This window comes from Drosophila busckii, chromosome 3L (assembly GCF_011750605.1).
Source record: "Drosophila busckii strain San Diego stock center, stock number 13000-0081.31 chromosome 3L, ASM1175060v1, whole genome shotgun sequence".
Taxonomy (NCBI): Eukaryota; Metazoa; Arthropoda; class Insecta; order Diptera; family Drosophilidae; genus Drosophila; species Drosophila busckii.
Genome location: NC_046606.1, coordinates 12695330 through 12716580, shown reverse-complemented (window position 1 = coordinate 12716580; position 21251 = coordinate 12695330). Strand labels below are relative to the sequence as shown.

The 21251-nt window shown below is 41.3% G+C and overlaps 1 protein-coding gene across 1 annotated transcript in view; it reads left to right on the top strand.

Moving 5' to 3' along the window:
• Positions 1-21251, top strand: part of LOC108599515 (protein still life, isoforms C/SIF type 2) — a 51983-nt gene that overhangs the window by 21225 nt on the left and 9507 nt on the right. The window contains 9 exon segments of the mRNA XM_033293397.1: positions 1996-2178; positions 3666-3866; positions 7603-7830; positions 8472-8658; positions 11575-11689; positions 13447-13598; positions 16571-16752; positions 20000-20170; positions 21021-21215. Coding sequence (XP_033149288.1) covers positions 1996-2178; positions 3666-3866; positions 7603-7830; positions 8472-8658; positions 11575-11689; positions 13447-13598; positions 16571-16752; positions 20000-20170; positions 21021-21215 — 1614 coding nt within the window.

Genomic DNA, 21251 nt, shown 5'->3' with positions numbered 1-21251 from the left:
TAGCAGCATACATGGGAGGAGAGCAGCTCTCCTAGCAATTGAGCGAAGAGTGGTAGTTGACATGAGTGGGAGGCTGGGCAGGTAGCGAAACGTCTGGCAGATCAGTTGTGCTTGGACTGTTGGTGACTAAGCAAGCAGTGAACGAGCTACCAGAATTAATAACTTATAAATAATAGTGACACACAATCAATACACTGAGCTAGCCATGTTAGTCTAATAAGACATGTGCCCAATGTTCTCGCTAGCAATTGATGATTCTTTAAGATTTAAAATGCTATTTACGCTAAGCTAAGAGCAGCTTGTTTTAAATTTCTATTAATTTAATTGTCTTACTAAAAGAACTCAATAAAATTATCAATTATTTAAAATAAAATCTGTTTTGAGGCTAGAAATAAATTGTTAGTTGACTACTAACTTATTATTATTATATAAAAAATATTTAACAACGATTCTTTACTCTTTAGCAAGCTCTTCATAATTTCATTAAATACTTTCGACAGCAATTGCATAAGTTATCAATAAATAGCAAATGTAATTGGAAATTTGATGCTTCTGTGGCTTAGGGTGCAATTGTTATGCTTAAAACAGTTTTGCTGTTGTATTAAGTATACGCAGCAAGAAGAAAAAAATACATATATATTCTTCGTAATTGCAATAAATAACTTTGGCAGCGTAAGTTGCATAAGTTATCAATAAATAGCAAAAGTAATTGGAAATTTGATGCTGCTTTGCAATTGTTATTCTTAGAACAAGTTGCTGCTGCTGTATTAAGTATACGCAGCGTGTTTGCGCAATGCATTCCAGCGTCAAGTGCAGCAAGCACAAAAAATAGAGAATTTATATATATATATATATATGTGTGCATATAAAATACGCCAAATATGATTTATTTCACGTAAAGCAAACAATGTTGAGCTGCTCTTTACATAAGCGCTGCAACACACACACACACACACACTACAATAAACAGACAAAGTGCACAATACACAGACACCTGTGTAAGCCGAGAACAAATACATTTACATATGTGTGTGTGCGTGTGTGTGTGTGTTTGCGGCTCATTGTTGTTGCAACTCGTTGCTGCTGCCGCTGCTGTTTATGTGTACACATTCATTAAAATGTCGAACATCGAAAGTGCCCATTCAGGTTGTTGGTGCCACGGCCACGCCCACTATATATCCGCAGCTGCAACGGTAGCTGCATCTGCAAATAATTGTCAGCTTACACGAGCTGAATGCAATGCAACAGCAGCAACTGCAGCACTAGCAGCAGCAACAATACGCAGCGCAGGCAGAGAAAAGAGGAAAATCTAGCAACCAAAATGAAACAATCACGTGCTCCATGAAATCTATGCAAGCGTGTATAAATGCACGTGAAAGTGGGATTGGGATTGGGATTGCAATGCAACTAGCAATGCTACGAAACTATAAAAAGAAGTGGGGAGGGGGTGGGGGTGGGGGCTTTGGCTTTTGGGGTTCTTCGAAGCTCTGGTGCAAAACTCTAGGAAGCAGCGACGCGCTGCGGCGGAAGTCAAACGTTATTTGTAACGAAAACAGGGGCATGTGTTGCATGTTGCACATATGTGTGTGTGTGTGTGTGTGTATGCTAACGATGTGTGTGTGTGTCAAATTTGCTGCATTGGCAACGCACTTCACTGACGAAGCGTAAGGGAGAGAGAGAGCGAGAGCGAGAGCGAGAGCGAGTGGGTTAGAGATATTTGAATTGCGGCAACAAAAAATTTCTGCTGCTGCACATGACGCGTGATTTATGTATTTTCGTCAAATGGCAGCCACCGCAGTTGCAACAACAACAACAACAACAGCAACGAATTTTGCTGCCATGAAATGCTAATGATGCCAGCAATGCTTTCATAACCGTCACGAGTGCCACACAGCCATATCCTTGCGCCACAAATTCAACCACACACACAGCAGCAAATATATGTATACATGTGTGCGTACTAACGTCTGTCATTTTGGCCTTTCCCATTTACAGGATCACAAGCTGAAGCACATGGCCGAGCTGCAGCAATCAGTTGTCACCGATCAGGAGACACGTCATCAAATCCAAACACAGATTCTACAATGGGAGGAGAACCTGGAGCGTCTGCACTGCGAGCAATTTCGATTGCGTTGCTACATGGCCTCGCTCCAAAGCGGCGAATTGCCCAATCCAAAGGTAAGTTAACTCCACTTCACTCTACACATTTGCAATTGCAGTAATTTATTTTGCACACGCATGCCGCATGCCACATGCCACATGCCACTTATGGCGTCAATTTGAATTACTTAGAGCTGCAGCAGTCAACTAGCGACACTAACAGAGGCAAAAAATTGCATGGCAAATAGTTATCGATGGCTTCGCATGTCAAGTGCGCCATGCAAAAAGTTCAAACGCAATTTGTTTATGTCGAATGCGACCGCTTGACTTAAATTTAAAGCGAATTCAAATGTTAGCGCAACAACAGCGTTGCTTGTTTGCTTTGAACTACAAAACCAAAGCAAAGCAAAGCAAATCCAATCAGCAACGTAATCAAAAACAATTTTATAATCAGCTTAAAGCTGACGATTGATTAAAAACCTTTGCACACAAAGCCAGGGATTAAAAGACACCTGCAATCCACACACACACAGACACACACACACACAGTCAGTCTATAATTACTTTTTGCCTACTTTATTTACACTTGAGCATTGCAAAAACATGCAAACACTATTAAGCTGCATAACACGCTCGTAAGCGCCTTAAATGCGCTTCAAAAGGGTCAAAGATGCTGCTAAGGGCAACTTCAAATACTACGACAGCCAAATTAAACTTTACACTGGCATTTAAAAAGCATTGCCCCAAAAGCTCAATGAGGTTGCAGCTTGTGCCTGGGAGTGAGTGGAAGTTAATTGCGCTTTTTATGACTTGTGGGCGTGCAATGCACTCGCAACTTGCAACTCGCATAAAGAGCAACCGCATTTATTATTAATAACCGCAAAACTCAAACAACTTCAGCAGCGCCACTTACACAACGAGTTGCATGCACCGTAGGCTATTTGTACAGCACACGTACAAGCCAAGCACACACACACACGTATTTACATGCATGTCTGTCAGTTAATGCACAAGCTGTAAGTTGCTTGCATATATGAAATGAAATTAGTTAAGTCACGTACGTAAAGTTCAGCTATGAAGTGCATACTAAAGTCGTTGCGTTTCCTTTTTGAAAATGCTTCTTAGGAATTTGAGGATTTCAAGCATTACAAGTGGACGCTCCTCAAATAGATACGCACAATGCTCCACTGTCAAACGCTTTTCTAAGAATAAAACATAAATTTGTAATTTGTTTACTATTTCGGCATTCAAAATTGTGCATGAAACTTTTAAATCGGATTCCCATGCTTCTGAGAATTTCATGTGCTTACATTTGAAATATATTATATATTAAAATTAGTATATTTACTTTCAATCAAATTTAAAGTCTGCTCTATGTTAGTTTAATAGGATTAACGCACTCCCTACTAATATTTCAATTTATCATGCGTCTTAAAATTTCTACCCTTTCTATTTTAAGTAAAATAAAAGTAATTTACATGCAGCTTATCTATTATGATTTTATGCCTACTTATATTTTATATATGTTTTATACTCATGTGTGTTTTATTTGTTGTTCTTTGCAGTCGCTGCTGACGCATGTGTCGCGCCCTACGAAGAACACTCTGAACAAACTGGGCGTGTTTACGGTCTCCTCGTTCCACGCCTTCATCTGCGCCCGTTCGCCGTCGTTGCTCAACAATCTGTTGGCTGGACGTGGCGCCACCAAACGTCGACCGCCGATGCTATCGCGCTCCAATAGCGGCTCCAGCCGTCGCTCCATGCAGGTAAGCTACGCTCCCTATATCACTTCAGGCCCTGCGGCAATAAAATTACACATAACAACATTTTGTGTCTGTCTGTCCCACAATTTTTATGATCTGCTTAGTGTGTGCTTGAATAATTGAATTTGTATTTAAGGCAGCGGCAACGGCATTTAAAGCCAAATCGAGCGCTAATGCGCAGCTGGGCGAGCAAATGTGTCGCCAGTTTTTCGAATCCACAGCTAATGGTGTCCAACATATTTTTCGCTGACTCACCCTCACTCGCTTACAAAGTGTGTGTGTGGCTTTTATAATTTAAATTTAATGGCCAACAAGAATTACAACTACACAATTTTTGAAGGTTTTTCGTTTTTTTTTTTTTTTTGGTAGTAGCTTGTTTAGATTGGCACGTTAGGCGGCCATTAGGCAAATGGCTCGAAAAATAATGAAGCGTCAAACAGAAAGAGCGAGAGCGAGAGAGAGAGAGAGACGCAGGCTGAGCACAAAGCAAACTTAAGTTGCATAAATATTTGCATAAAATACGCGGCTTCATTTTAATAGACAAATTTATACAGTTTTGAGCAAATGCTGCTAAACAAATATTTATTGCAATTTACAATTTGCAAAAAGCATGTGTACACTTATACATATGTGTGTGCCTGTGTGTGTGTGTGTGTGCTTTTGAGCGTAAACATTTATCTGCATAAGTCAATAGTCAATGCAAGCGCTCAGCTTTTTATTGAAAAGTTCTTTTAGTGGCTTAACTGTTGGCCACAAATACACGCATAAAAAGCAGTTAGAACTTAAAAGTAAATAAATAAATTCAGCAGCAGCACGCAACGTTTTAAAGTTTAATATGCTTAAATTGCGCATACGCTGCGTAGCACTTGTTCGACTCGAGTTAAAGTGCATTAGAGTTGTAAACCTAATTTACTCTAATGGATGCTTGAAACAAGTCAACTTTAAATTTGTTGCTGCTGCTGTTGTTGTTATTAGTTTCTCTATATATTTGATGCTGGTTATTTAATAAACTTCAATTAGAGTTGGCAATTTTGTATCTACTCATATTCGTAATGAAATTCATTTCGAAAATTCAATTTGTTTCGATTATTGGCAAAATAATCTTGTGCAATACACAGCCACAGCTACACAAATACACATACAAATACAAATGCATGTGCATGTGCATTACATATACAAACGCGTTATGCACAGAGCCGTGCACACTTCATTTTCAATTAAATTCGCCAACGCTGCAGTTATTGTAGCCATAGCATAAATACAAAATTGTTAGCTGTGTAAAATGAGACTTGAAGCGCTCTGTGTCTATCTCTCTGTTGTTTTGTTGTTTTATAAATGCGCTAAAAATTCATTGAATTTGACAATAACAACAACAACAACACGAGCAAAAAGTAAAGAGGAAAATGTGCGTTTGATTTGGTTTATATTTTTATGCAGCCAAGTCGAGTGTATATAAATTGCTCTCCCTTGTTTTTGTTTTTGTCGACTGCCATTTTGGCCAACATGTCAGCTGCAATGCAGCAGAAATTTCAATTGAAAATGAAATGAAATCAAATTAAAGGTGTCCACACAGCGCGCTGGCAGCTCACAACTGGCAATTAACCAACGCAGAGCGACGCAGTGAGCCGAGCGCCAGCGTTAAAAGGCTTTAAACCATTTTTATCACAGCGCATTTAATTGCCCCAATAGTGGCGGCCTGCAGTGCAACATCAACGCCAAATTGAATTAAGCAACAAATGAAAAAAAGACGAAATTGACTTAACAAATGGCACACACCAACGTGCGCAACGTGTTCCATTAAGTTGTCCACTTTATTAAGGCGCAGGCAACAATGAAATTCTCTGAATTCGGTGCTTGTTTACCAATTCTTAATTGAATGCAATTTGTTGCAGTTGTTATTCAGCAAAATATTTGCCTGCAACAAAAGCAACAACAAATTAAAATAATTATAAAGGGATGAAGCCATTAAAAATGTTTATTCGTTGATTATTTATTATTGGCTTAATGCAAAACAAGCGAAGGCACAAGCGAAAAAGTGTTGCCTACATTTTAGGGCACTACAAATTAAATGCATCAATGTCTTCAATAAGCCAAAACATTTAAGTGATAAGTGCGGCAACATTTATTTATTCCACGCCATCAACATAACATTCAGTTCTAATTATGTTGCATTTTAACAATTCATTAAGTTAATTGGAAAACTCAATAAATGCTTAGACTTAACTTTTGTAATTTCATTATTACAATGTGCATATGCATTCAAGCTTTGAGTTCGAGCGTAGTGGGAGCTGGGCGCGTGTTTAATAAACTAAGCAGAAATATTAAAAGTCGCTTTTACCACCCGCTTCTACATAAATTCTAACTTCGGTGCGACAGCAAGAGCACAAAAGATTTTGCAATTTCAATTACAAAGACGTTGCCAGGTATGCTGCAAGCTTTGGCACCTTTTGATGACAGAAATTTAATTAAAATAATTAATAATTGAAAGCAAAACCTCAAAGATGTTGGTTATTGTCGTTTATTGGTTTGTTTGAGATTTTTTGATTTGAGCAAAAGAGTGTGAATGTTACTTTAAGTGCTGAACAAACTGCCACTGACAATTTGCGATTTTAATTTAATGCTTTTTCTAAATTCATTTTAAATTCACAAGTCAAAATTGTCAGCTGTTGTTGTTGTGTACATGAATTTGAAATTGACGCTTGCATTATATATTTATTATTGATTTCACGCTGCAGCAGCGGCGCATAATGACTTGTCAGAATTTATATATATTGTATATATAATGCTCATGCATATATAAATGCATGCAGAGAATACAGCCAAGCATTGCCCAATTGTTATGCAATGCAAAGATTCATTTTGCCAGCTGCTCACACATCATGTTGCTAAAGCTGAAGGATGTGACTGTAGTTTGAGAACCCAAACCCCAAACTTTTCACAAGTTGTCTGTTTGTTCATGCTGTGCTGTTCATTGTGCCTGGTGTGTGTAAATTTGTAACTGGCCAAACTATTCAATTGTCGTCGCAATGTAAGTAAACTGCACCACACACACGCAATGCGCTTGGAAATTCCATATGTTGTGTGTGTTACACCTGCAAAAGCCAGTCTTGCCGCTGGCAACTGAAAGAGATAGAGCGAGAGCGCATGAGAGTGAGACGAGGCAAGCAAAACCAGCGTCGATGGCTGCCAATACAAATGCAATTTTGAGCAGCCGACAACTGGCAGCTGGGCGCCCCTTGATTCGTTTACCAATGGCCCGCCAAACAAGTTACCCAAAGCTGCATCAGACTGTGCAATATAGTTAACCAAACGTTGCAACGTTGCTTGCATCACAGCTCCAGCTCCGTCACATTGAAGCTGTGGCAAAGTGTCCTGGCGCTGGCAGACGATGATGACGTTAAGCATTTTAACTGAGTTTTCCTCAAACTGGCAGTGCCTGGCTGCTGTCAGAGACGAGAGTCCGCTGACTGCCGACTGCCGACTCTGCCTATACCCTGCCGCTCAAGCTCCTACGCCTAACAGGAGCAGCCGCCTGCTGCTTCTGACGTTTTTCATTACATTTGCTGGGTAGAAATGTGTTTTTGCTATTTTTCAATTTTCACTTCCGTAAGTACATGTATATATGTGTGTGTGTGTCTGCCAACAACACGCTTAATGACATTGTAGCTGTGTGTGTGTCTGTGTATGTGTGTGTGCAACTTCGCCTGTTTATCCAATCGAATTTTCTGCCTTTTTCCAGATGAATTCACGTGACGAGCCGGAAAAAACCTTCAAAGTTGCAATGCCCGACAATGCTTACTCGACAGTTTATCTACGTGATGCGATGTCTGTGGAGGAATTCCTTGCCAGCGCCTGCGCCCGTCGCAACCTCAATCCCATGGAGCACTTTGTGCGCGTTAAGAAGCGACGTGACATGGAGGATCACAATTACTTTGTGCCGCATCGCAATGATCTGATTGAAAATTATGTAAGTAACCCCAGTAAGCCACCCCGCTAAGCAAACACAATTGTAATTGAGGTGTATGTGTGTGTGTGTGTGCCAATTTGGCTTGAACTTTGAACTTTCAACATGCAAAGCGGATGTTGTTTGTGCAAAGTTCAGGCCAATTAGACAAATATTTTTGCAATGAAATGAACGAAAGCTGAAAAGCATTTCGCTTTGTTTGCACAACACACACACACAAATTATTAATTGCGCAAAAATGTTGTTGCACAATTCTCTTTAAGCTTAAGCCGCAAGCAACAACTTTAACCGCTCCGGGCGCCAAGTTTGTCAGTTTGGATTTCGAACTTGCCAAATGGGCGTCTACTTAGCAAGCGATTAGTTCAAAGAAAGCCATTTCTCAACTTGGACTGCCAAGTCAGGCGCTGCTGCAAAGTGCTTGAACACAAACTGCGCTTACAAAAAAAAAAAAAAAAAAGAAAAAGAAGCGCAAACTGAAAGTTTGTGTGCCGAACAACAAGCTGTAAATATTGCCAGGTCAAAAGTGCAGCTGCACCAAAAACTTTTTCGTAGTAAATTTTTAGCAACGTTGCTGCTCTTTAATTTATTGAAATTTACCTTTGCTGCTCTTATTTATACCGATGCTTTGCTTATTTGTCTTGCAGCTGCACAACCACGAGTTCGTGGAAGTCTGCATGAAGATTCTGTACCAGGTGGAGCTGCAGCGCACTACGCTGGAGCAGATGTGGGGCTTCTCCGTGGAGGCGGAGCTGATCGAGAACGCCGAGCGGCAGGACGAGCTCTGCTGCTATGTGAGCCGCGTCGAGGACAAGAGCGTGGCCATGCACAATGGTAAGTCAATGGCCAGGAGCTGAATGCGCAGCGCTTTTAACTGAAATTTATGACATTGACAATTGGCCAATGTTGCCAGCACCACTGACTGACTGTGTCGACAATGTTGCCAAAGAAATTATCAAGTATACGCATGGCATGCTCGTGCTACATTTGTTAGCTTTGGCATGCGCTTTTTGCAGCGCTGCTTTTATATTTAAATGCTTTTCACTTTTATGTCAGCAGCAGCAGCAGCAGCAAACTTGAGCAAACTCACTTTGGTCGCATAGTCGCGTCAAGTGGCTCAGCAACTCCTTGGGGCCAAGCTACTGCTACTGCTACTCCCACTTCAGCATGCGATGCATAAAGCAAAAAGAACTCAAAACTCAACAGTCAACGCTTGTGACCGAGTAGAGATCACGTTGATGATGAGCAGCGCACTCGAACTTTCTCACTCTACTCGCACACATTTGTGTCCCTGTGTGTGTGTGTGCTGAGTCCTTAAAGGGTTTTGGCGTCATCTTAGTTTGCGTTTGCTCTGACTCTGACGCTGACGCTGTGTGCGCCCCACCTGCCTTGGAGCTGGCTTGTTGTTTTTCTATCACTTAAAATCAACTTAAGTTGGCATTTGCATGCGCCCTGGGGTAGACTAGGGCTGCAGTCAAGTGCTTGTAGTCGAAACGCCACTAGAACAGCGCTTTAAATTATGTTGCCTGCTGCTGTTGACAGTGGCTTGCAGTTTTGCTTTGCTCAGGTGTTGGCAGCTTAAACAACAGCAGCAGCAGCAAAAATAAGAAATAAAAAAAGTAAAGAAAATGTGCTGCACTTGCAAACGTGATGAACCTGAAAGAAAATTTCACAGCGCAAAAACTCATTAAGCATGCTGAGTGCGAATGTGGCAACGACGACAACGACGACGACGACGACGAAGAAATCAAAAGTGCATAAAACAATGCACACACCCCGAAATTTCGCTGGCGACAGAAAAACAACAAAAAAAAGTGAGACATGCAGCAAAAACTTGCTCCGGCCATTGCTGGTTAGTTTATAATTTGCTTGCAACTTTATTTTTATTTTTTTGTCACTTTTTTGCTGTTGCCAGCCGGAGGGGGGGGGACAAAACTGCGTTAACAATGCCACTGGACAAGTTTTTGCGCGGGTGTTGAAAGTTTAATGAGCAGCAAATAAAACGCGCTGTGAAAAGTGTGAAACTTGCTAATGATTCATAGCAATTTTTTTTAGCCAGCCAGCGAGTGGGCTAACGAATTGAATTTGATTGCATTTAAATTCAAATTGTGTTGCCCAAATAATTTGTAACAGCAAATCAATAGATAGCTGTGCATTACGTATACGCCACATTAGCATAGTTCAAGTCTGAGAGACTGTTTGAGAGAAAACATGCAATGTTTAGTGGCTGCGTGTGTGCGCATAAATTAAGACTGCGGCTATTACTTGCAATGAGCAAAGGCAGCAAAGCTACTTAAAGTGCGCTCGACGAGGACGTTAATGCCTATTAGACCAATTTAAGGACACCGCAAACAAAACTCGCCCCAGAGCGGCTGCTGCTGCTGCTGCACAAACAATAACAAATGCAGCCACAGCAGCAGCAGCAGCAGCAGCAACTACAGGGCAAATGCAAATGCAAATGCTGTGGTCGAACCACTTTTCTTGAGCTAATTGAAACCTCGAAAGTCTGTGTGGGCCGCAGCCGTAGCCAAGGCTTTAATGAAGCACAACTCACGCTGGCTTTAAGTGCTAACTAACTGGCAACCCTCTCTGTCTGTGTGTGTGTGTGTGTGTGTGTGTGTGCTTGGCCTTTTCAAGTTAACAAACAGATGCAGCCAAGCAGGCAGCCAGGGCAATCCATAATAATGTTGCTGCTGCTGCTGCTGCAGTTGGCAGCCCCACGCACCACGCTCGAGTGTTGAAAAACAAGCGTGGCAAAGTATTTGGCAAACATGGAATAACAATTTGCTGTGCAGCTACTACAAGCGAGCGTAGCTGTTGACAAAAAGTAGCAGCAAAGTCGAGCAAAGGAGCAACCGCAATAAAAACAAAATAAATACCAAATGCAAGTTGAGTAAACAGTATATTTGTCTAATGCATATGCTGCCAAAACCAAATAATCCCCGGCCAAAACGTAACGAAACGTAACAAATTTTACACACACACAAGACAAGACACAGAACAATTGGCAAAGAGGAAGCGACTGGTAACTTGCCATGCATAAGAAAAATTCCATTTAAATGGACAACAGCACAAAAAAATGCAAAACTGTTTGGTTCAAGGTGCAGCAAAGTCTAGCATAAAATACAAATGCTGTCAGGCAGATAAAAATGTACACACACACACACATACTAAAGCATAGTCTCAACTACAAGAAGACGAAGTTGCAATTGCAGCTGCTGCTGCAACAACAAATGCTGCGATAACGTGGCAACAAAACAGTCAGCAGACTGCACCAAATAAATGTTGTAGTAAACAGCAAGAGAGAGAGAGAGAGAGAGAGCGAACGAACGAACGCCCTCACCTATGCTAACGAAGCCAAAGGACTCGTAGACTGTAAGACATAAAACTGGCAACATGGCGTATGGAACAATGCAAAGCCACAATGCTGTTATTGTTTTATCACTGGCAAAGACATGGCGCTTATCTTTACAAAACTTGTCACAACCTAGCCCACAATTGAGAGTTGCTTTGTCTCACACACACACACGCACACACACACACGAACAAAAACTATCTACGTTACATTAGACAACGCGCAACTATAGCTACATATACTTTGACTCCTTTTAACTGAAACTGATGGACTGTAAGACTCGCTGTGCGCAGTCTTTTGTGCATGCATATGCGTATGTGTGTGTGTGTGTGTGTGTGTGTGTGTTTTGTTATTGTTACACTCACTCACTTGTTTGCTCCATTGTTCAATTGCAGGCATTATCAAAGGAGACGAAATAATGGTCATCAATGGTGCGATTGTATCCGATCTAGATATGATGTACTTGGAAAGCGTCCTACAGGAGGAACAATCCCTTAGCATGATGATGCGGTAAGTATTATATTATTATTATTATATTCTATGCTATGTTTGGCTTCGCTTTGCTTTACTTTGTCGTCGTTGTCGTCGTCGTCGCTATCAATTGTTCAACTAGCTCGCACGTTCCGCAAACATCTGTTGACGTGGCTTAGTGCCTGTCTCCTATTTCAATACGCGCTAGCCGTATTTGCATTTCAGCCGCATTGTTTAAACAGTTACACAGATTAATTAACTATTTTAGTCTCCATTGTCTGGCTCACAATGTCAAAATTTTAGCGCATCAGTTCAATAGTTGACTGCGAATTGGAAATGCACAACTGTAGCATATTGATAAAAAGCTTTAGAGTCATGTGTTCAATTTGAATTTCAAAAAAGAAATTACATATATAAAATTTATTCTCTTGGGCTCAAAGGCAGTTCTGCTGTCAATCAAAAGTTTATGTTGCAAGTTGCTGAAAACAAATAAAAATAAAAAATAGTAAACAAATTTTATATGACCAGCAATTAAGGTCTTAATTTTTATTTCAAACTAAACTTACAAGCATAAGAATCAGTCGACAAAGACTGAACACAAGATTTGAATGTTAATGCTCCAAGCTTATCTCCCAAGCTGTCAAACTTCTATGAAAGTGCGTTCATTACTAAGTCTCAACTTAGCTATATTAATTAATAATAATTGTTTTTTAATTAATTTGTTTGTTGTTGCTTGAAATTCAGTCAAAGCATTTTATAAAAAATTCTGCATACTTTTCTATATTTATTCCCTTCAGCGTGCAGCTCATATAATTTTCAATAATTTGCCCATAAATTCGAACTATTCATGTAGACGAAAAGTTGCCATAAATTTGCACTTTGGGCAAAAAATCAAAACCACTTTTGTTAATTAACAAGTCGTGCTGCCAAATGTTCTACGGCATCAGCATCAAATGTTAAATACCGCACACATCAAACTTTTAGTTGAAAAAACCCAAAAAATGTCAACATTTGAAAAGCTTTGCAATTCTCTCTACATAGAACATTTTTTTTTAATTTTTTGCTGATGCTCAGCAATATGAAGTTGGCTGGCAAAAACTGTTGAAAACCCAAAATACACACACACGTACAGTTAGCCCACACCTATACACAGGCGAAAATTGTTTCGCAACAAATCAAAAATGTGAAATTTAGCACGAAAAATGGCAGCAGCAAACCAAATTTTCTATGCTTGCAACTTTTATGCTTTTTTTTCTCTCATATTTTGTGATTTTGTTAACCCACCTGGCTTGAAGTTTTTTTTTTTCTGTTGCTGTTGTTGTTGCAAAGTCAAAACAACAAATTGAAGCCGCAGCCGAATACAAACACGTTGACCAGTTCCTGGCCAGAGAGAGAGAGAGAGAGCGAAGTCGGGTTAGAGTGCTGCTTACAGTTCAGTTGTTTCATTCGACTGCCCTGCGCCCTCAGCTTGCAGCACACAGCATTTTGATAGCCTAATTAGCTGCTCTTTATGGCCAGCAGTCGCCTTTGTGCTAAGCGCTTGTCCATAGCCCACAAATTGTAACCCATGCCAAATGGCCAAATGGGCAAATGCCAAACGCCAGCAAAAATCCCTTCATACAATTTATGCACATTGAAGAGCAGCACATTTTTCCGCTTCTTTTGGCGCTGACATAGAAAAAGGTCAGCCCACTTGTACAGCTGCCCAGCAGGTGTTGTGAGCTTTAAGGGCAGCCCGTGTACCCAAAAACCAAAGCAACACTTGAATAACAAAAATTTTATGTAAATATTTGCAGCTCCTCGCGCACCGAGCCGCCAGATCTAGTGGGAATAATGCGTGTTACGGATGATATGATTGATTCGCTGGTGTGCCCGCCGCCACCCACAGATCCGCCCGTGATGAGTGAGGAGATGATCACAGGACTCATTGTGCCAGCGCCGGGTTGGAGTAAGTAAACAAAAGCAAAAACTATAAACTAAACACTAAATACTTTTGGCTTGACTTCAAAAAAAATAAACTAAAGCTAAAGCTGTGTGTGTGCCTGTTACTTTTTTTTGTTAACATTTAAAACCGCAACACAACATTCATCTCTGGGCGCTACAACAAAAGCAAACTAATCACAGCAGCACTACAGAGTGTGTGATAGAAGATAGAGCGAGAGCGAGTGAGAAGGACATAGCCTTGATGTTTAATAGTTGCAGTTGCTGTTGTGGTTGTTGTTGAGTTGCGGTGTGTGTAGCTTGCGGAAACGTAAAGCGCATTTCCGGGCGCGCATGCGATTTTGTAAAGTTCATTAAAGTAATTTATATATGTATGTAGTATATACATATATTTTTTTGTTAAATGCATGTTGCAAGTGCTGCCGCTGCTGCATGTTGCGGCAACAAAACAACAATTACATCAATAAGTAGCGTGCTAACAGCAAAGCGAGTGGAGTGGGCTGGGGTGGGGGTAGCTAGAAACTGAGGCCGTGCCGTCGTTTCGTTTCGTAGCTACAACTACATAATTACAGGATTACAAACTGCACCCACACACACACATATACACTGATACTCCCACACACACACACACATGCTGCAGTGCACTCAAAAAGCCGAAGTGGCTAAGAACACAAAACAATTAAAAACCAACAAACGCAGCAAACAACAAATGTGAGTGAGTAAAAAAATAAAATGAAAACACATGTGTGTATGCGTGTGTGTGTGCGTGTGTGTGTTTGTTATACACAAAATGAAACTTTTTATGCGGCAAACAATTAAAAGGCACAGCTAAACTAAAAAAAAGAATTAAAATACACACACACGAACAACAATAAAGAAATCAAGAAAACAGCAAACAACAAAAAAGAATTGTTGCGAAAAAATTAAACGACTCATATTGCAGCAGCATATGTATTGGTGGGTGTGTGCCTGTGTGTGTGGGTGTAGCCCATTTGGGCACACACACGCACAAGCTCATGAACGGACATTTGTGGCATATGTGGGATATGGGATATGGGATATAGCAGCAACAATAAAAAGAAATAAAACGCTTGCCATACATAATGAATGTGCAAGTCTGGTCGCTCCAAAAGGGTAGCGCGAAACAAGGAAGTGTAGTTAGTACAAAAAGTGGATTACATTTCACTTTGGCAATTAAACGGCAACGGGCAACAACAAGCCGAGCGGCAGCACTTGAAGCTAATTAAATCTACAATTAAATGAAGCATGTATGCGCTCAAAAGACACACGCAGCGAGTAGTGCTGGTAATCAGAGTCAGCACAGCTTGATATATAAAAGTGTTGGCTTGATAAGTAGCTCAGCTTCAGTTTCAGCTGCAGCTTCAGCTGCAAATAAAAATGTGTTGGATACAGCATGGCGCAAAAAAAATAAATATACGATTTAATTTAAAAGCTTCCAGATATGCATATACAGTTGACTTTTATTGAATACACATTTCATATTTGTGCAGCTCTCTCAGTTCACAGCTAAGCTGCTTACAAAGGAATACAAATTCCAAAGAATTGTAAGATTAATATAAAGCGAATCAAAAAATATTCTTTTGAACTAACAATAAGCAACTAAAACGAAATCAATAAATATTTGCTTGTTTTAGTTTTAAATTTAAGCTGTTCAGCTTGCAGCTTAGTTCAGTCTTGGCTATCGAACTAGTCAGCTGTGCTGCTCATTTGATTTACTGCCCTAACTTAAGCCTTAAGCAGCTGCCAACAACAAATTCACACTTGCGAGCGTTTACTGTACAGCAACATAAGCCGCAAACAAGTGTCATAAAATCTATTTAAGGCCCAGCAAAACATTCATGGCATACAAACTGCTCTAGCTCTGGTAGCCTGCAACGTATTCGATACTCGGAAATGGTTTCAGACTTGGAGCAGCGCCTATGTAACATAAACTAGTCGCCCCGTACGTCTTTATAGTTCACTTAAAGTCACTAAAACTCTGCAGTTTATGAGCATATTTGAGCTGGCACGTTCTGGCAACCCCCCAGCCCCAAAAAAGAATAAAAAGGAAGCGAATGTCTATAAGTTATTAGCCAAGGCATTTGCCTTGTTGTCTAGCAAGGACTTACGAGTATGTGCAATTTGTAAGAGGACCGCAAGCTGAAATTTATATGGCAGCAATTTTCAATATCCTTATACACAACTCTATGTGTGTGTGTGTGTGTGGCAAGTGTAGTGTCAAATTTGAGGCAAGAAACGTTCATAAAATTTGTTGTAACCAATTTGCATGCGACAGGAACGCAGTGGCATTCAAGGACATGATTTTTAAACGGCTTCCTGCCGCCAACAGAACTGCCACTAACACAACTACACACACACACACACACATGTATAGCTGCTGCTGTTACTGTGTTACTTACATGTGTATACAAGCCATGCATGGCTCATAAATTTATATTCTTGTTACTTTTTTTTGTTTGCCAGCGCTGTTGTCTCTGTATGTGTGTGTGTGTGTGTGCTCGATTCCTTGCTCTCGCGTGTGGACGTTGTGGCAAACACATCGCAGCAATAATCATTACAGCTCGTTGTTGTTTTTGTTTTTATTCTTATTTTTGGCTGGTTGCTATTTTTTTTATTACTTGCAGCCTTTTGTGCGACTGCTGCTGCTGCTGCTGCTGTTGTTGTTGTTGTTGCTTTTTTGGGCGTCATTTGGGCAAGTATTAAATTCCTGCTGCTGTTTATTGCGCAAACATGGAATTTAAAATGAGCAAACAAGCTGCAAGAACATAAATAAAAAACTTAATCGAACTTTAAATTGCCGCAGCGACAACAACAACAACAACAACAAGAGCAACACTTTGCCCATGGGCAACTAATTATGAGCAACAAGCAAACTAATAATCATAAACATAACTAACTGTTATCTGCAACTCTTTATGTTCTCTCTCTTTCTCTCTTTCTATGCCTTTTGTAATGTAGATGGCAACGGCAAGGATTTGTATTCACCGGAGGCAGAAAGCTCGCCGGCGCCCTCATTTGTGGACCCCACCATGGCGCAGCTGACTGTGGGCATGGCCGGAGTCTCGGCGCTGGGCGTGGGCAAGCCCACATCGCGCACCAGCAGCTTTGAAATCGAGAATCTACTCAAGACGGCGGAGCAAGTAAGTGCCTAGTTATAAACATAAACAACTTTATATATATCGTATAAAGCATAAACATGATCCAAGAAGAAACAAAACGCAAACACGATTAACTGCACTCCCTTTTTGCAAAGAGCAAAACGAATATATTTTATATATGTAAACGCGCCAAGAACTTCCTTCCCTTTAAACTTAACTCACACACCCAATGCGGGGCCGGAACTTGGCACTTGACTGGCTGGAAGCAATGGCCAAACAGCAGCTGCAATTGCTTTGAACTCGCTCGGCGGAAGCGGAAACTATTAAAACGAGCGCCAAACATGAGAGCTGCAGCTAAGAGAGTTGGGGAGGGCTGCCTGATTGAAATTGAAATTTGCCAGAGTCTTGGGCTGTGGTCTGGGGAATTGGGCAAAGATGTCAGTGGAAATTTGGCCTATTGGGTCTTGTTGTGTTGCAAGTCAGCAAACAATAAACGTCACAAATAGAAATGGGCTGGCATAAAAATATCAAGGATGTGCATAGAAATACAAGACAACAGACCCAGACAGACAACTGACGCCTAGAGAAGACAGAGAGAGAGAGAGAGAGAGAGTGAGAGAGAGAGCGAGGGCAACGCAAAGACGCCACAGAATGCACTTTGTTTCTGGATATGCTTTACCCAAGTGTGCTCGAGACTGGCAGAAACCCACTTCATTTAATGATACTTGAACACAGTGACACACAAACACACTGAGACCGACCCACACACACACACATGCACAATGGACAGGCGAGACAGAGACTGAAGAGTCAGGGCGTTACATAAGAATCCTTTTAATTCAAGTTGACATTTCACACAGCAGAAATTCAAGACATTTTCAAATTTTTCATCTTTGGGCCATGACGCCAGCAGCAGCAGCTGCAACTGCAACAATGTTGGCACTCAGCAGCTGGCCCATAAGCTCACCTGGCCCAGCGCCCTGCACCACAGCTCTTTTAAGCTCTTGCTTTCATCTCTCTCTCTCTCTCGCTGTTGCGCTTTGTGCCTTCGTTTCAGTTACAGCTTTTTTTGTTGCTGTTGCTGTTGCTGTTGTTGGTTTTGGGTCGCAGTCGCCGCTTATGCAAATCAGCGGCGCAACCGTTGACGTTGCAACTGAAAGCAACGAAAGAAATGCAGAACAATAAAACAGTTAAAAGTAGACAAGAACAAGCTGCACAACAACAAACAGAACGAACGAAATAATAATACACAAAGTGCAACTGCATAAAAGTGAAATGTCTTCCACAATGCCAGTGAACAGCAACAGCAACAGCAACAGCAACAGCAACTACAAGTGCAACAACAGCAGCAATTCGACTGAACAATGACAACTGAAATTTCATGAGCTTGGGCTCTAGATAGCTCTTGGTGGGTAGTTAGGGCTATGGCAGCGATGGCAACGTGACAAAAATACAAAGACACGGCGCTCGCAATACATTCAATGCATTCAAGCTGAAAGTTAAGAAAACTAGCTGCAAACAATGTAACGAAAATAACGGCATATTACAGTTATAGCGCAAAATGTCAGTTATCGCTAATGTGACTGATCTGTCTGACTGACTGATTGTAAGCGACTGCAGCTCTAGCAAAATTGTTGCAATTGCTATTGAATACCTAATAATTATGTTTCTGTTCAGTTCTGCGAAAAGTAACTTTACTCTCAACAATACCTAAGGCCAAATGTAATGCTTATTGACAATTTCATTTAAGCTCAAGTCAGTTTGCTGTATATTATTTATAGCAAGCTGCTCATTTATCTAAGTCAACAGTGCGTTCGCTTTGGCTCTTTAGCAGCTTCAGTTAATTTAGCGCTGTAATTATGTTGCCTTGGCGCTGCGAAAATTGCAATTAAGCAACTACGCTACTAAGTATATAAAGAGATAAATGGCGTGGCAGCGTTATGCCTAATCTATGTACATTAGCAAGAGAGAATAATGTGGTCGGGCTAAGCCTTTTACTTAGTCACGCTGACATCGGCATCAAACGCCCATCACTGTCAGTCTCAGTCTCAGTCGCAGTCTCTGGCTCTGTCTTTGTCTCTTTGCTCTGTTGATTTAAGCTTTGACCTTTTGCAAATTGCACAGACTAAGACACACACACACACAGAGATAGGCACATAAAAATATTTGTTTAGGCATTTACAATGCAAATTCATTCAATATTTTGTCGCTACGCCTTTGGCGTAGTCTCAAGTCAATTTATCAGCTGCTAGCACAAGTTCCGGTCAATGCGTCATTTAACACTTTAGCAAGTTCAGAGCTAAAAGAAGCGAGAAAAACGGTACAGACAAAACAAATAACAAGCTGGGAATGGCAAATGGCAATGGCCAATGGGAATGGGAATGGGAATGGCAATGGGCATGGGAAAGAAAAAATAAAACCACTGTGCAAAGTGACATAAGATGGCTGAAGATTTGCGCACCTCCAATGCTTTATGCAAAATGCGGTTGTTGAGGGTGTTGCTGTAAGTGTTGGTGTGTTGTTGTATGCATTGCTGTGTTGGTGTGTGTGTGTGTGTGCACTCTATGTCAAGCGTCAAGCGTCAACTGTCAGTGCCAAATGTGCTTGTAACCGCACACAAATACAAACACCCCAACAGCAACGACAGCGACAACGACAACAGCAACACGAACACTAACAGCAGCAGCAGCAGCAGCAACTTTAGCGAGGACAACAGCGAGAACAAGCGCAAAACGACGCCCCCAACTTGGACTTACGACAAGGACGTGACAGTCATTTAGAACCGCAGCTGACGTTTGCCTGAAGCACGAGCTGAGCATGAGTTAGATGGTTAGAGATTGGTTGGGTTGCTGTCTGGGTGTTGGTTTTGGGGGGGGTTTTTGGTTTTGTCCGTTGTAAAGTGGCCGCGAGTTTAGCAACGCCCCCCCCCCCCCCTTCCCCCTTTTTTACCAAGCAAACAACTATAAAAAAGAAAAATACCCCCTATGACCCCTAACCAGCGACCCCTTAAGCCGACCTAGTTAACACAAACACACTCAGACACACATACACACACATACAGACCCCCACTGTAACTATCGCTGTATCTATCTATCTCTGTCATGCTAACTTCATTTTTGTTTATTGTCATTTATTTTTGTGGTCGCTTGGCTCGTTTTCGTTTCGTTTGTTACGTTTCACGATCCTCATCATGCAACAACACAATTTCAATGTGCAGTGCACGGTCACGTCACAAAACACAACAACACAACACAATCAACTGAACCGTACCGAACCTGAACCTGTTAAGGTTACCGGATTTTGTCGTTCACCTCAGGAAACGCGCAAATCGAGCCCCACGGGTTCAGTCACATCATCAGTCTCGACCACAGCGCTGACGCCATCGCGCCAACTCACCGATGCCGAGAAGCTGCGCAAAGTCATCATGGAACTGGTGGACACCGAACGCACCTACGTCAAGGTGAGTTACGCTTTAGTTCGCAGCTGCTTTAAGTCTGCCCCTCCCCCGTCCCGTCCAAACTGAGCTGAGCTCTGAGTAGTTGGGCACATTCATTAGTCGGCCCGGCGTCCGCTTGCAATTAAAAATGCAAATTTTAATCCTTTAACTGTGCGTCGTCAGTTTTACATTTTTGCTTTATTTTTATTATTTTGTTACGCTTTTTGTTTTTTTGGCGCTTTAAGCTAAAGCCAGCGCCAGCGTCAGTGTGAACGCCACGGCGAGAATCGCGTCGGGCTTGGGCCCAGGAAGCATACAAATAATTATTATAATTTAGAAATTATGTAAAGCGCCGTTGCGGCAACGTTTGGACAGTCTTATCTGCTGCCAGCTCTGCTGCTCCTGCTGGCTGCTGGCTGCTTTAGTTACTCTGCTTTGCTTGTATGCCGCTTCTATCCGCTGGCCGGAAGTATTGTTCCAAATGAAAGCGCGCGCCTGTGGCTATGCTACAGTTTTTTTTTATTATTATTTTCTTTTCTGCACTCAGTAAACTAAAAAGTTGTTCAGTTAACCAGAACTTGCTTGCTCGGTCCCCTCAGCTGGGAGCTGAGCTCGCTCTTTCTGTTTGTTTGCTTGTGTGTGTGTGGACAGTTTTTTTATATATAGAATATACATGCATAATTTTTTTTTATTTTGTTTAAGGGGCTGCTGCTGCTGCGTCTGCTGTTGATTTTTTAATTTAATTTATGCATTTTGCCTGCTCTTTGTGTTGTTATGCTACTCTTATTTATTTATTTGTTTTTGTCAACAATATTTTAATTTATTGAACAAGAAAAGTGAATTACTAAAAGAACTTTTACTCTCTCCCTCTCAGCACTTGAACAATCTGCTCGAGCACTATTTGGAGCCCATGAAACGCGAAACGTTTCTATCGAATGCGGAGATTAATGCGCTCTTTGGCAACATACACGAGATTGTTACATTCCAGCGACAGTTTCTACAGAATCTCGAAGAGTCGCTCGAACTTGAGCCGGAATTCCATAAATTCGAGCACAGCGGCCAGTTTAGGGTAAGTGCCCAGGCCCAAGCCCCAAACTGTGCGTGA